The 16,397-nt window shown below is 42.3% G+C and overlaps 2 protein-coding genes across 5 annotated transcripts in view; one reads left to right on the plus strand and one right to left on the minus strand.

The window, feature by feature from the left end:
* PDZK1 (PDZ domain containing 1) lies at positions 1 to 11,473 on the plus strand. 3 transcript variants are annotated; one of them, XM_071563627.1, is made up of 10 exons: positions 9 to 95; positions 1,638 to 1,856; positions 2,448 to 2,659; positions 2,969 to 3,218; positions 4,270 to 4,406; positions 5,621 to 5,816; positions 6,067 to 6,263; positions 6,712 to 6,906; positions 7,656 to 7,822; positions 8,899 to 11,473. In XM_071563627.1, the coding sequence occupies exons 3-10, from the start codon at positions 2,450 to 2,452 to the stop codon at positions 9,116 to 9,118; spliced, it is 1,572 nt and encodes a 523-aa protein (XP_071419728.1). In that variant the 5' UTR covers positions 9 to 95; positions 1,638 to 1,856; positions 2,448 to 2,449; the 3' UTR covers positions 9,119 to 11,473. The 3 variants fall into 3 exon arrangements, with proteins under 3 accessions (XP_071419719.1, XP_071419736.1, XP_071419728.1); XM_071563618.1 differs by lacking the exon at positions 1,638 to 1,856 and having other exon boundaries at positions 1 to 95; XM_071563635.1 differs by lacking the exon at positions 1,638 to 1,856 and having other exon boundaries at positions 1 to 95; positions 7,656 to 7,955; positions 8,899 to 9,064.
* Positions 8,021 to 16,397, minus strand: part of GPR89B (G protein-coupled receptor 89B) — a 23,470-nt gene continuing 15,093 nt past the window's right edge. Inside the window, exons 8-14 of one of the 2 annotated variants that reach the window (XM_071563649.1) lie at positions 15,692 to 15,803; positions 13,883 to 13,978; positions 13,406 to 13,498; positions 12,949 to 13,044; positions 12,309 to 12,398; positions 11,628 to 11,693; positions 8,021 to 10,830 (exon numbers count right to left, since the gene is read on the minus strand). In XM_071563649.1, the coding sequence (XP_071419750.1) occupies positions 10,624 to 10,830; positions 11,628 to 11,693; positions 12,309 to 12,398; positions 12,949 to 13,044; positions 13,406 to 13,498; positions 13,883 to 13,978; positions 15,692 to 15,803 (760 nt within the window). In that variant the 3' untranslated portion in view covers positions 8,021 to 10,623. The remainder of the gene's footprint in view (positions 10,831 to 11,627; positions 11,694 to 12,308; positions 12,399 to 12,948; positions 13,045 to 13,405; positions 13,499 to 13,882; positions 13,979 to 15,691; positions 15,804 to 16,397) is intronic. The other variant, XM_071563658.1, reaches the window with a different exon arrangement.

Consider the following 16,397-nt stretch of genomic DNA (forward strand, 5'->3'; position numbering starts at 1 on the left):
TTGCCCAATCAAAGTCCAGCCTTACTTATAGGTACAGCCACAGGAGAAACAGTAAAAGAGAACTCTTGTGAAGGCTGCTCAACATAGATACACAGGTAAGAAATTCCTTTTTACCTAATCCCTCTTTCCTGAGAAAACTCCTTCTTACAATCTAAATAACTCTGCATGTAAAGCTTTCAGGGATTAAAAGGAATAGCATGCAGTGCACTGTAACCTCCCTCTCTTTCTAAATATGAAGAAATAACCTTTCCCATAAAACCCTACTGTTTCTTCAGTTTTGTGTAGCACTGGGTTTCAGTGTTAGTATCGGGAAGTAGCAGAGATTCTTAGTATTTGTCATGAAAAACTGCTTTGAATTGTACTTGCAATCAATACAGTCTGTGTTCCAAACAATGTCCAGATAACAGGGCAGTTCATCCCTTTATGGAGTTGCTATCACAGAACAATTTGACTGCCAGCACATCTATAAAACTGACTTATAGTTAGTAAAGAGAGGCAGAAAAAAACACCTTTCCAGTAAAATACAAACCAACTTTGCCAATTACCTGGACTTTTCAACTGGAAGTTGTCTTCATTTGTCTTGTTCTCCTGTCCTCATGGATATTTGGCAGAGTTTCTAAGACAACTCATTTTGGAGGTGTCCCTGGTCACACCTGCTGTTTACTTTTAGCATGTGATATTCCTGCATGATACGTTTCACCCAAAACAGTTTCATTGCATCATAAAACCATCCAAGATTTTAGGTGGGAAGGGACTTTTGCAGGTTGTCTGGTTCAATGTCACAGAGAGAACAGGACCACCTTCGATCAGGTTGCTCAGGGTCCAATCCAGGTATCTCCAAGGATGAAGATTTCACAGCCCTTGTGGGCATCTGTTCTAATAGTACCTGACAGGCTGTCCTTATGGCTGTCTAGTTCGAATTTCTCTTGCTGCAGCCTGTGTCTGCTGCCTCTCATCCTACCACCTGTTAACTTCCAAGAGTCTGTTTTCTCAACACAATCCAGTTAGGCAGTTGGAAAGAAATCAGTAAGATCTGCCCTTTACTTTCTCTTCCCCAGGCTGAACAAACCCAGCTGTCTCTCAGTCTCCTTAAACACTGTGTGCTCCAAAACCTAACCCCCCTCAGTGGACTGGTTCCAATATGTCAGTTGGGGGAGATCAAAACTAGAGACAGTATTCACATGAGGTGTCCCAAGTGCCAAAGAGAGGGGAACAGTCCCTGTCATTGACCTGCTGGTGACATCTGACACCACCCAGTGCACAGATGATCATCTTCAAGGTTCACCACTGACTCATGTTGAACTCAGGCACTTGGGTGCTGTCCAGCAATGCTGCCTCCTGGCCAGCCAGCACACAGCCAGCTGCTTATGGGCAGACAGCTGTGCATGGTCTAGATACAGATTTTTTTTTTTGCCTGTCACAGAGCCAGTCCACTCCTCATGTAAAGTTATCTGGGTCAGCAGGTATCACAAAAATCAGTACATCCACCCTCCAATGCAAACCCTGCACTCATTAACACTCCAGTTACAATGCCTTCTCTTGAAACTTAATTTGTTTAGCTAGCATAACTAAGAACAGGAAAACCTGGTTAGCACAAGGAGGCCCTTCCTTTATCCCACCTGCTCATCCATCTGCAGGTGTTGCCTGGAGAAGTTCCATCCCTGAAGACTTAACAAAAGGCCGAGGGAGCTGGGCCTGCCCAGAGTGGAGACGTGAATGCTCAGGGGAAACTTACTGATGCATAAAAACACCTGAAGGAGGGTGCAAAGATTATGGAGCTGGGATCTTTTCAGTGGTGCCCAGGACAGGAGGTGATGGGCACAAACTGCAACATAGGAAGCTCCACCTGAATGAATGTAAGGACACTATTTTTACTATGAGAGCAACTGAGCACTGGCATAGGTTGCCCAGAGAGGTAGTGGATCCTCCCTCCTTGGGAGATATGCAAGAGTTGTCTGGACTTTGTCCATGGGAACTGGCTGTAGATGGCCCTACTTGAGCTGGGAGGTCAGACCACATGTCCTCCCGAGCTCCCTTCCAACCCTGACCATTCTGCAATACTGTGAAATTCCACTTTGTCATGTAACTTTCCTATAATGGTTTGATATTTTTGTGCTGCCATCCTTTTTTCTCTACAAGACTTAATACAGGCATTAAATCCTCCCCTCAATTTTTACTAGGTTTTCACAGGCAGACTTCTTGTTTTCAATTCTGCATCTTGTTTAACTTCACTTGATATAGGGAGATAAGAAAAGAGGCAAGAGAGGGAAAAGGGATTGGTTTCTTCTCCCTCGCCTTGTTAACCATCTTCAGCTTCCCACAGCTGGATTTCTTGGGAAACAGAATTCCAAGAATTCTGAAGCAAACTCCCTCAATACATATTTAGAGGGAATATATAGGTAAGCTTACTGCTTTTACTTACACGTCTTTTCCACCATGTCTGGCAGAGATGACTTCTGTTCTGCAGCCCCGAGAATGTAAAGTGACCAAAAAGCCCCAAAAGACCTACGGATTCTACTTGCGCATTGAGAAAGACACGGCAGGGCACATCATCCGGAATGTGGAGCAGAACAGCCCAGCTGAAAAGGCTGGCTTGAAGGATGGAGACAGAGTCCTCAGGGTTAATGGTGTGTTTGTAGACAAGGAGGAACATGCACAGGTACATCTCTGTTTAGTCTGGCATTCACACCACCCCCATTACCGAGGCCCATGGCCAATATGTGAAGCTTTCTCCTCCAGCTTTTATGACTTCTTTGAGTAGGAAATCCCAAGAGCTGATTCAATTGCTCTGAGTATCTCCCTGCATCATTCATTACTCACCATGGCCATGAAATGTCTTTGGGGGTGCCTCTACAGTGCATAAACAGGGGGATGAGACAAGAACAGCAGACACTGCAGCCCTTCCTGGGGAGAGTTTTTAGTTCAATCCCTCTAGTGCCTGCTTGCCATTTCCCCTTGTCCACTACAGGTGGTGGAGATTGTCAAAAACAGCGGGAATTCCATTGTACTTCTTGTTCTGGATGACGCATCCTACCAGAGGGCACAAAAGGAGGGAGCAAACTTGGAAGAGCTGGGTCAAAAGGCATCAACAGGACAGCAGCAGGAACAGTCACCATCATCCTTGGCCAACAGAGGAACCGCTGCAGCTCCACAACCTCGGCTCTGCTACCTAGTGAGGGAGGAGAAGGGCTATGGCTTCTCTCTGAAAACCACAGAAGGTCAGAGCCTGGGGGGGAAATATGTAGATATACAGAGATGATGGATGGATGGATAGATAGATAGATAGATAGAGAGAGAGAGAGAGAGGGAGGAGGGAGGGAGAGAGAGAGAGAGAGAGAGAGAGAGAGAGAGAGAGAGAGAGAATTTGGCAGCAGGGACAGAGGCAAACAGTTAACACATGGGGGGTTAATAGGGACACACAAACTGTTCTTGCTAGAAGAAAGCGAGTAGCAAGATGAGTTCAGATCCATCTCTGTACAGCATATGCAGTGCAGGGTTTTTTGAGGACCATGTTTCTTATGGGGTGGAGAAGAGATGAAAAAAATAAGAGGTAAAAATAAGCTGTTTTCTTCTTATTATTTAAGTCCACTTAAAAAAACCCAAGTTTGCAGTCCCAGCTCAAATATCAGATGTATACTCAATATGCTATATTAAGTCATTTCATTCCCGCAAATCACCTCAGAAATCAGCACACAAGGTTGTAGACAGCTGTAAGAAACACTTTTCCTGATTTGGAAGTTACTTAATTTATAAAGAAAAGAATTTTGACCTTCTTCCACATATACCTTTCTTCCAAGGCCAGTAAATAGAACAGAGAACTCCTCTGCAAAGCCTCTGAAGACCATATTTTGGAATGTAATACATGAAAGACCAAACATAAAAGCTTTCCAAACCCAGAAAATTTTGAAGTGTACCAAACAACAATAAAAGCAGCTCTCCTCTCTTCAATTCCAAGGGGAGTAGGGGCAGGAATCAAATCCCTACAGGTATCTTAATCAGCCCACTTGTACTCTTGGTAGAGAAATAAACAACTGTTTGAGTTGCAGATAGTGAACAAATGTCTCCCTGCCTCCACCACTGAAGTGATTTTTCCAAGACAAGAGAAAGAGACAGAGGTGTGTGTATGTGGAAGGTTTGTGGTGCCCCTATAATCTGCATGTGAGCAGAGACTACGAGCCTCTGAGGACATCAGTGCTCAGTTTCCTTGAACACTGAATTCAGGCACACTGCAGTGACTTACCCTGTGTAATGAGTTTTCATTTATTTTAGGACAGAAGGGGTTGTTCGTAGTGGAGCTTTCATCACAGGGAGCAGCTGCAAAGGCTGGTGTCCAAAATAACGATCGCCTGATTGAAATCAATGGAAAAAACGTGGAAAATGACACACATGAGGAAGTGGTGGAAAAGGTATTGATTCATTTTCTGTTCTGGCCTACTTTCACAGCATCCTATCAGGGTTACTGAGGAGGCAGGTCTGGCCGATTTGAACGCTTCACAGTAAATCTTGGGAGCTGCTGTTTGTGTGTCATCAGTGCAGCAGCGTAGCTCTGGCTTTGGCTCTGTTATCAAGCAGCCTCTCAAACTGCCTCTGAATGAATACTGCCAAGACAGGCCAAAGAATTTTAAATAACAGAAACCTAATGCTGCCAGGAACCCTATTAAATAAATCATGCTCTGTTCCTAGAAGTCCTTGAAATGTTCCTGAGGGCAAGTTATCAAATGTGGTTTTCAAGGCAGGAAGAGGGAAACTCTCTGATGATACAGTCAGCATGGAACAGGATAAAATCAGAATTTTAGACAGTAGTTCCTTTCTTAAGAAGTCCAAAACTAATGAAAATTACTGTGCAACTACTTTCACTGGCTGGCCTCAGCTGCAAAGAACATTGCTAATGAGGCTTCCAGCTTTCCAGTACTGGCACTGCTAAAACACAGCTGGAGCTGAAGAGATTTCAGAGAGCCATGAGACAGGCAGTACATGCTCCAGCATTCCATCATCATTCAGTGCATACAACTAACCATGGAACTGTGAAACACCCGTGTTTCGTTAAGCTACTGCAACAACAGCAGCAGATTGACCTTGGTTAAGATGAATAAAAAGGGCACTCATTACAGTAGAAAGGATTAAGATGGACTTGGAGAGGTTGAATAGACACAAAAAAATCCAAACCTCAAAAGCAGTAAGGGAGTCAGAAGAGGACCAAAGTGTCAGAAACTTGACTCTTGTCACGGTAATCTAAAACAGGGGTATAGATGGCATGATATGCGTATATTGTAGAGTTTCACATCTAGGTAAGTCAAATACTGTTTACTGAGGCTCACTGGATTCTACAGCACTGTATGCCACACTTATGGCCCTCAACAGGCCCCTATAGGTCAGGAACACAGTATGAAATACAGAAAATTTCCTCCGATTTCACATGCTATGATCTTGTCATGGCCCAAATTTCTGATTGGTGAGGGGACAAAAAAGTTAACTTAGAGTAGCATGGTCTACAGCTTATGGCTTATTCATCAGAAGCACCCACATACCACTTGTATCAGTGCCCCACTCACCAAAGTATCTACAATTCCCACATGCTGTTGAAGGGGTGACATCTGAGACTGTACATGTACTGTCACAGGTAAAGAAGTCTGAAAATCATGTTATGTTTCTACTTTCAAATGAAGAAACAGACCGTTATTTCACAAGCCAGAAGGTGGTACTGAGCAAAGAGAGTGCCAGCCTAAGATTGCTTCCCCTCAAACCACGACTTATTGAGATCCAGAAAGGAAAAAGCGGTTATGGATTTTATCTACGGATGGAACAAAATACTGGTGGTAAGAATCCAGTTAACACACAGACCATGGCATTCAATATACAGCTTTTTCCTGTACAGCATTTGCACACTTTATTTTCTTTGGCTTTTTACTGGTCACCCAGCAGAAATGCTCCACAGACATGTTGCACAGGGCTGCATCAGGGAACCTGAAGTGCCATTCTGACAATTTGCCTTGGCCATACATTTTAATGTCTTTAAACTTCCCAAGCTACAACTTCACATCAATCTCTCTTCCCTTCTGATCTTAGATCACATCATCAAGGATGTTAACTCTGGGAGCCCAGCAGCCATGGCGGGTCTCAAAGACAATGACATCGTAGTGGCTGTCAACGGGGAGCAAGTGGAGGGTCTGGATCATGAAAGCGTGGTGGGAAAAATCAAACAGTCTGAGGCAAAAACCACGCTGTTGGTGGTGGATAAAGAAACTGATGCCATGTATAAACTGGTAAGAAAATGCAAACTATTGCTCAGAATTCATAACTTAACATCATGAAGAGACACATGCAGCAATGAAACAGCCAACCCACTCTGACAGAGATTTCTTCAACTTGCAGGAAATCTCAAACATACACCCATATTTCAGCAACTCTCCTTGCATTATACAGAACACTCAAATTTTTGAGCTCTTCTGGATTCTAAATTCAAACACACCACAGGAAAGGTTAGTTTGCTGTTAAGACAGCAAACTCAGAGCTACATGGCTGTGCAACTTCCCATCCAGATCAACACTAGCTTCCCATTCTGGCAGAAATTAATAGGGAAGAGTTCTTCAGCACAGCTCAAATCTGAGTCATTAACAAAGTTTCAAACAAAACATGTTGAGTATGAGCCTGACACAGATTTTACAACAGAAGTGGTAATGTTAACATAGTTTCATTTGTCCCTTTTTTCAGGCTCAAATTTCCCCCTTCTCATACTACTACAAAGCACAAGATTCAACTCCAGCTAAAACAGAAGAAAGAGTGGAGTTGCACACTGAGCAGAAAGTAAACCACAAGCCAAGAATCTGCAAGATGGTGAAAGGGTCCAGTGGATTTGGCTTCAGTTTAAACATGATCAAGAACAAGCCTGGACTGTTCATCAGTGAGGTATTAATGAAGAATGAGGCACAAGGAAAAACTCAAGTAGTCTGTCAGCTTCCTCCCTTCCATCCTGCAAATAAATACAAGAAAAACCACAAAAGTCTCTTCTGCAGTGCTCCCCGATGAGAGCTATACTTGCTTAAGTCAGACTGACATTGTTGGCCCAAGATAAAAAATAAGCACCAGAAAACATTCCTCATGCTAGACATCCAGAGGGAAGGGGAATCCAGCTTTTCTGCAATTTTTGCTTTTATTCATGAGGTGGGCACACTAAAATCAGTATTTCTGACTGCAGAACATCTTAATTATAGAGGCACCTTTGGCCCCCACTATTCCCCCTTCTCTGAATTCCATAGCTGGGGAAAGTCAAAATTCTGTTGTCTCAAATTACACGACTTCAGCTTTCTTGAGAGGAGGGGTTCCACTCATTACTAAAGAATCTGTGAAATGTAGTGAAGTTAATCTTAAAGTTACTGGACAGAGACCTGCAAATAGTAAAAAAACTGGTTTTCTACCTGTCTTCATGGTTCTACCATAATGTAAGTCTACCAAAATCAAGATGCATCTTATATCTCAAAATGAGGGTTCCATGCTTATTATGTCTCTGCCTCTCTCAATTTACTCCTGGCCCTTGAATCTCCCCTTCCCCATATTATTTTACCATCCTGTAAGGAAAGCAGTAACACAGTAGTGCATCTAACCCTCAGCTGTTAATGCATTTTTCCAAGGTTTATGCTTTGAACTTGCCTCTGCAGGTACAAAACCATGGGCCAGCTGACAGGGCAGGGGTAGAAAACGAAGACTTTTTGGTGGAAGTGAACGGAGTGAATGTGATCAACGAATCCTATGACAAAGTGGTGGCAAGAATCCAAAATAGTGGTGACAGACTAACACTACTGGTGTGCAGCAAAGATGCTTACAGGTACTTCCAAGGGCAGAACATTCCCATCACAGCCTCGATGGCAGATCCAGTCCATGACACTTCTGAACCTCCTGCTTATACAGAAAACCATCTGTCAGAGCCAGAGTGCAGCTCACCTGAATCAAGGGAAAGGGTGAGTAACACTGCACTAAGCAGATGCTGAGGGATCACACAGGGCATAGGAAAAGAACATTTTTCAGGTAGGATGATTTTTGCAAGTTACTGGAAGAGAAACTCATCATTATTATAAACAACTCTTTCTTTCCCCACATATAACAAGTATCTTTAATACAAGATTAAATCACATAAAGAATGCACATACAAGAAATTTTATGGAACAAGATAATCCAAATATGGTAATCCTCAATGAGGATGGTAAACGGGCAATACAATTGTGGAAGTGCAGGAAGAAGTGCTTAAATCACCAAAAACATTAATGACTTTTGTGAAAATCAGGTGAAATATTTCAATATTGATCATTTTGGAGAAGAACAGCAATTGATAGGCTATGATGACATTTTCTAGGAAATGGGCTGATTTGTAATTAGTTTACTTCATGCCATTAGAAATAATCTGAAGCATGACAGAACTCAGAAAAGCAGGAAGGTATTTCTTCTTGAAATAGTAATTTTTAACCCTCTGTGTGGTCAGTCTTAAACACCTAAATGCTTATTTTCTGATCATGCAGAACAGACAGGCAAGGAAGAATAGGATGAACAGTTACCCATTCATTATTCATTAGCCTTGTCTTCAAATGTCCAGCTACAAGTTTTTCCAAGAATTTCATAGTCCCCAAGCTGTATTTTGCAGATCTGAAGTTAGCACCACTTTTGTGTTCAAATTCAGTAGATACAGGAATTCAACAACAGGAACCTTCTATTGAACAAATTTCTCTCTAGATGTACTTAACCAAAAAAGCCCTTCAGCAACAAAAATTGTATTTGTTGGCTCATTCTGCCACCTAAACAAGTATGTGATTGGTGCAAATGAAAACATGAATCCTTCACAGCATTGCAGACCATCCAGCATGTTTACAAACTGCAAACAATCAGAACATATTTGTTACTCCTCTGCAGGCAGACTCATCCTCCTCTTCACAATCAGCTGCCTCCACAAGAGCTGACAGTTACAGCGATGACACAAAGTTGTGAGGAGACAAGAACAACAAAAAGGAAACCACCTAAATCTTTCTTCAGTAATGTTTTGCTACTACACCTCCCAGAACTTGGCTATTCCAAGGAGTCCCATGCCTGTAATGGACTGCAATCTCTTCCTGAAATAAACACTTCAGTGTAACTTGCATCCATTTAACACCCTGCAATTGTACTTCATTGGCTTTGTGCCTTGTAAAGCAGGCAGTTAGTCACTTACTTCTGAAAAGACTTAAATAACTACAAGGGTATAATTAAGTGTACTGCAGCAGAAGATGGAAACATTTTATAGATTTGTAAGCATTTCAGCCTTTTAAGGATAAGCTCTTAATGAAGAGCAACTGATTTCTCCCCATCTCCCAGGAGAGGCAGCTCTATCCCTAACCCAAGTCCATCAACTCAACCTCAGTGGCAACTCTTTGCTACACTTGCAGCAATACAACTGCTGTGAAGTGGCATAAGCCAATGTACTCTGTGCGTTACGCTCCATTTTCCTGCTAACTTTGCAGAAATTCCTTTCAAACACTAAGCTCACTTTGTAACTCAAGATGGTTAAGCACTGCTCTCTCTCCTCTGCATACAGTTGTGGATCATGGTGGTTAGAATAGCATAATAACGTAACTCAGTCATGCAAATTTGTCTAACCCAATTCACCACCACCCTGACTTGGGTGTGACACACAGGGCTCTGTAATACTGCTGCTGTTATACTTTGCCTCTTTGCTGTACACCAAAGACAATACAAGAAATAAATCATTTACAGTGGCTATTTTTTCCCTTTCCAGATCTTACCCTTACCCCTCTGATTTATGTTCCAGAACAATTATAAAACAAAGCCTGGCAGAGTGGCTGTGGAAACTTACACGTTTAAGCCACATGAATAAAATTTGTAATATGCAACATAAATAAGGCATGGATGTGGTCTTTGAATTCACACTGAACTACAGCCAAGTGGAATCCAAAGCCTCAGTGACATTTATGCAGAGGGGAAAGAAAGTTGAGACTCACCAAGAGAAAGCCAATCTCTAGCTTCTAAGGACAGTAGGTACTAAAGATACACACTGTCATACACTCCAGACAGAAATGGAGTGAAATTCTCTCCACTCCACCTTTTCCAGATAGCAAATCCTAACCACTTTCTAGCTGACATCCAGCCAAATCTTTGGGAGTGACAAAAAACAACTGTGATGATTGCATGAGATATTAAAAAAGCTTATTTAATTCTACAGACCCAAACATTCAATTCCTGAATTGCCATTCTCTGAATCCCAATTATGAGTTGATTTTCAAAAGAAAAATCACATTTCCCTGGTGCCTTCAAGGGAGATGTTGTTCTAACACCCAGGTGTTCCCTCAGACAGCCTATCATGCAAGGCCTGATATTCCTGGATAGTGCTGCACCATGGAGTGCCCTTATTGCTTGGCAACAAACCATCTCACATTCAATTTGTGTACCTGCTTCCCTTCCAGCTGTGGCACCTTAACAGAATGAGCCACAGAGCCTGATGGTGACATATATGAGAGTTCAAAGAGCCAGTTAGGCTGCTGGAACACACAGAACAGTCCTGGCTCTCTTCAAGTTGTGCAGTCCACAGAAGTTGCAGCAGTGCAGCTGAAAGGACAGAGAGCAGTCCATGACTGCAGTTCTGACTCAGAGGGCCATATGCTTTTCTGGGGCTTGTTTGTGTGCTAAATAGAGAAAGAGGATACTGGACAGTGCACTAACGAGGAATATCACATCAAACCAACGATGATAGAAGTTGAACTGGAGCTCTCCCAGGACTTCTGTAATGATGGTGCGGTACTCCGGAGGCATGCTCATCCGGATCAGGAGCACTGATGACACAAAGTACATACCCTGCAAATTAACACAGTTAATTAACACAGGGAAAGCAATTACAGCTTCACAACAAGCTATGTGGCTAACACATAGACTTTAATAGCACACTGTCCTAGTTCAGCAGATTGGACCAGTTTATCACTGCGTGGGGTTAACCAAAGCTGTGTATTCTATACCCTTTATTCATTTCCCATGAACTGTTAATGGATCATTTGCAGCAGCTGCCCAGGGCACACACGACTCCTCAGGACGTGAGCTGGGTGTGAAAGACACCTGTGAGATAAGAGCAGATCACCCATTGTGTAATTCCCCGCCCTGGGGGAGGTACTGGGTGTTCCCACCTAGACCTGAGGGTACATAATCTGGGGGTTTGAAGACCTCAGGGAGTCACTTGTTGGATCCACAGGAGGATCAGAACCTTGGCAGGAGGAGACCATCACTTTCAACCAGACTGCAACCATCAGCTGCACCAACAGGTTTTTCATTTCCTTTTACTTTGGACTTGGGGCAACCACGTGGGGTTCAGCACAGGGGCCAACAAACCCCATTGTGTTTGTGCCTCAGGGTGCTGGGTGATACGTCTGGGTTTTGTGGGTTAAAACCAATTTCTATTTGTGCCATTGCACTTATTGTAATATTATTATTAAATTGTAACTCTGACTTATAATCTCTTTTGTGTTGGGTTCATTTCTCCTGCCGGTTAATCTTTAAACCAGCACACACACAAAGACATTATGATGTGTATATGTACACAAGCACAAATATATATGGATGCATAAATGGATACAGGTGTGCCCATGGCTCTACATACTCACCATTATCTGTGCTAAAAGCAGGACAATAACATTGGAGGACTTGCTGCTGGAAATGGCATAGAAGAACTAGGAAAAAAAAACAACAGTGGAAATGAGCAGTCAGATAAATCTGATGTGCCTTTGGACAGCGTGAAAAGTACATACCATTCATATACCTTTTCATTAGAAAAAAGCATACATTCTAGAAGGCTACATGTATCCTACTTTCATAAACCTGCACTCTCAAAGCCAATTGTACCATGTGGTAAAGCCACAAAACAATATATAGGGAAGTTTAAGTTTAGGTACCAAAGGCCAGGTCAAGACGAGTCACATGTCTCTTGAGTTAATGTCTTTCCAATCCTACCAGCAGCTCAAAGTAAATAATCCAAACGCTTTTAATCACCATGTCATCAACCTTAATGATAAGCCTTGGCCACAGCAGCATTCTGAACCCTTGCTTACGTTTGACATCTAATTTAACATTTACATCTCTTCCTGACAGTAGCAACTGAGATTGAGTGAGGAAATTTCCTGCAGAAGGTATTTTTCCTACCTTTCTCCCTCTGCAAGTATTTATATTCAGACATTTAAATATAAAATGTATATGTAAAGTTTATACAGTATTTGTCCCATCTACAGGTAAAGATCAGATTGATAATGGATTTTTGGGTCTAAAACCATTTGAGTCCAGCTTCTTACCTTTGTTAGTGTGATTAACAACCCTCTAATAGAGGTAACAATGATTATTCCAACAAGAATAAAGGAAATGTGCTGAGACCAGAATTTTACCTGTATCAAAAAAAAAAGAAACAGTTAAAACTTTACAGCTAAACCCATTTACACCACATTGTCTATCTGCCAAGTCTTCAGGGTCTTTGTGTTTCCTAATGTACAGATACCCATTGTAGACAGGTTTATATAACATTTTCACAAAGGTATTAGCAAGTGTTTACTCCAAACACACAAGAAAAACAGATTTAGCTTACACCAATCACAAAGAACCCCATTTTCACAGGGATATATTTAAAAAGTGTAGTGGCAGAACATCTGTTTGCATAAGCAATCAAAATACGCTGTAGCTGAATATATTTATCCAAACAAGTTGATTAAAGTGATTCCATTTCCCCAAAACAAAAAAAGCAAATCACTGCCTCTCTGGCAAGACCATGTCAGCATAAAATCAGTGTGAAAGCAACATTGCTGCTGCATTTTCCCTTCTTCCTCAATAAGTCAAAAGCCAAAGACACATTCTCAGGGTCTATCACCTTCTCCCTGTCAGCAGAATGATTTTATTTAGATAAGATATGAATTGCTGGATTAAGAATTAATAAAGGCTCACATCAAACTGGATTCCTAGGTAATTTACAGTGATCTCAATTCCTCTTGTGACAGGATCAGTCTTCCCCACACGGTCAAATACAATATTGATGGTTGCCTGTGAGAAAGAGATGGATTTATCTTCAAACAAAAAGAGGAAAGTACTTCTCTCTGTCACACGTGAGACACGTTCATGACTGAGGCTGTATCACTAAGGAAAGGGGCAGGGGATGGTCATGTTGTCTAAGAAGGTGCAAAATGCACACTTGTAAGAATTACTTATCTAATGCGAAAATGTCTGTACAAAAAGACAGATCCAGAGTTTAATTTCAGCCAAGGGCCAGTTTCTTTCAGAACTTCTAGAAGCCCAATTTTAAGGAAATTAGAGCATTACTTAATGAACTGCATGTATATTATAATCTGTGCAGTGTATGGCATTAGAATACATCCACATAAAATGCAGTAAAACATTCACATACCATGAAGATTTTCCAGACACAATAGATGGAGAAAAAATAACCCAAAAAGTTGAAGTATTTTCCCTGGAAAGTTTTGGAATACTCTATTCTCTCCTGGAAAAACAAAAGGAGGGAGAGGGAATAGAACACAAAAATATACACCACTTTCACAGTCACCCACAACATAAAACTCTAACCAAGTACCAAGAGGAGCAAACACAGCCCTACCTTCTATACCTTTTAATTCAAAAGTTTCTGAACTCATAAATATTAATTCAGAAGCTTCTGAATGGCTATAGGGACCGGGAGCAGACTCCAGGATGTGTCTGAACTGGAAGGAAACTGTCATCTAGAGCCAAAGCTAGACAAACAACCTCACTACACTGCATTAAATTTCAACACTTACCTATTGAACAGAGCTCAATTTCTGTAGCATACATTCTCTTTCAAACTACTCTGACCTCCCAAAACCCATCTGGGCAGTTAATTGCTCTGTACCTTTGTTGCATGCAAGTCAGCAGTTTCCAGAAAAAGCTGCCGACTCAATTCTTCTAAGGCATCCACTTCTTGCTGGATAAGGGACAGATCTGGCAAACCAGCATAGTCAAGGCTAGAACACATCACAAACTCTTTATTAAAAACAAAACATTCCCCACCTTCAGACCAAGGGCTACATATAATGGTTTGTTCATTTTGCTCCAGATCAGCTTATTGATTGAGTCTTTACGTTCTTTGTTAACATGGCACCCAAAGGAAACTCAAGGATGTACATAATGCACACCACTCCAGTTTCAGAAGGTTGGCAGTACACAGAATTTAGGCAGTCATGCAACAAACTTTATTTCTCTGCCTGGGGAACACATCACAGAAGAGAACCAGAGCTATCAAAGACTGCTGCTCCATGTCCTTTGTCACTGAAGTGCATCTCACAATATGCCACACTCACATCATCTTCATAAACAAAACTGCTGAGCAGCTGCCCCAAGTGATTAGTGGTTCCTATGAAGAGTCCTGTCAAATAGCCAAATTCTGATTTTAACAGCTAGTGGGAAAGACAAGGAAGAAGAATCCTCAGTCTTAAATATGCAAACTGCACATTTCAAGTGGTCTGACAGAAATCACTTATTAAGCAAGTAAGTTATAGAAATACAGACCCTTGTGTCTATTCCCCATCGATTCCTTTTATCCCTTCCTCCTGGGTAGAACAACTTTGTTCACCTGTTCCTACCCAGCACAGGACACAGCAGAACAGAAAGCTGACTCAGTGATGTGATGGGGCAGACAGCTGCAACGTGACACCACAAAGATCATCAGAGGGCTGGAGCACCTCTCCCAGAAAGACGGGCTGAGAAAGCTGGAGTTGTTCAGCAGGGAGAACAGAAAGCTCCAGGGAGATCTCAGAGCAGCCTTTCAGTACCTAAAGGGGACTGCAAGAGAGATGGAAAGGGACTTTTGACAAGGGCATGAAGGTGATAGAACACAGGGTAATGGCTTCAAAGTGAAGCAGCCAGTCAGCAATAGGACAAGGGGGCACGGGCTCAAGCTCTGCCAGGGAAAATTGAAGTTGGAGAGCAGAAAAAAATTCTTTCCAAAGAGAGTAATCAGGCATTGGAATGGGCTGCCCAGAGAGGGGGTGGATTCCCCAACCCTGGAGGTTTTTAAACTGGGACTGGACGTGGCACTGAGTGCCATGATCTGGTAAAGGGACTGGAGTTGGACCAAGGGTTGGACTTGATGATCTCGGAGGTCTTTTCCAACCCAATCGATTCTATGATTCTATGAAAGAGGGCAGGTTCAGACTGGATATTAGGAAGGATTTCTTTACTGTGATGGTGGTGAGACACTGGAATAAGCTGCTCAGAGAAGCTGCGGATGCCTTTTCCATGGAAGTGTTGGATGGGGCTCTGAGCAACCTGGTCTAGTGGAAGGTATTCCTTCCATGTGGGGGGTTGAAACTGGATGAACTTTAAGGTCTCTTCCAACCCAGGCCATTTCACGATCCTCTAAGTGTGCACATCTGTCCTCTGATCTGCTGTACTCCTCAGTCCTGGTGATGCAATAGCACATTTACAGAGCAGGGCAGAAACATACAACTTCTGCCTGTGTCACAGTCAAACTGTGTCCAAGTCCTGAGCAAAAGGTGCCACAGAGCCCAGTGTCACAGAGCCAACTTCCCACGAGACATAAGGCTTGAAATGTGTTGAAACACAAATGCTTTGTAACTGTCCCAACTAACATTCTACCTTTCAAAACCAAAGAGAGCTGGATTCACCTCCAAAGGCGGGTGCCAGCATGCAGATGAAGGATACTTTCACTTCCTGGAACAGATGTTGTAACACTTTTTATCATTCCCCAGAAACCAGAGGGTTTGTTGTGTACTTCTCCTCTCTGGAACATTGTCCTGTGAGCCACTGCTATCCTGAAAGAACAGAAAACACAAGTCCTTAGAAATAAAGCACTTTTATGAAAAACCAAAACAAGAAAAAAAATCCACCAGTTTCTTAAAATACAGTGTAGAACTAAATTCACTGCAAACAGATGCCCCCATTTTTTTCCCCTAAGCACCAATCTTGCCACGTAAAATTACCCTGATTAGCTCTGGAGTTGAGCCCAGATCTAATCAAGTGAGATTCAATGAGACACTTCCCAAGTCTTCCATTCAGGGTCCTGTTTAAATCTTTAAAGGGATTTAAACAGAGTCAAAAATCAGAATTCAAATGGATTTCTCAGTCACATGATTAGTTGCTTTGCTTTCCTAAAATACATGACTGTGTTATCTCAAGTTCAGGAATTGGAAGACCTCTCATGTTCCTCTCTCTCTCTTTGGACACCTCTTCTTTATCACTACACATCCTCCTCCTCCATGGAACTGTAAGCACTGAATGGTATGCAGCGCACTCACTGATATGCTGTCACACTACTGGGCTGCATGACAAGCTGCTATGAAGCAGAAACACATAAATCCATTATTGGACTGAACTCAAGGCGATCTGAATGCGACGCCCAAAGCTAA

This window comes from Pithys albifrons, chromosome 1, assembly GCF_047495875.1.
Source record: "Pithys albifrons albifrons isolate INPA30051 chromosome 1, PitAlb_v1, whole genome shotgun sequence".
Classification (NCBI taxonomy): domain Eukaryota; kingdom Metazoa; phylum Chordata; class Aves; order Passeriformes; family Thamnophilidae; genus Pithys; species Pithys albifrons.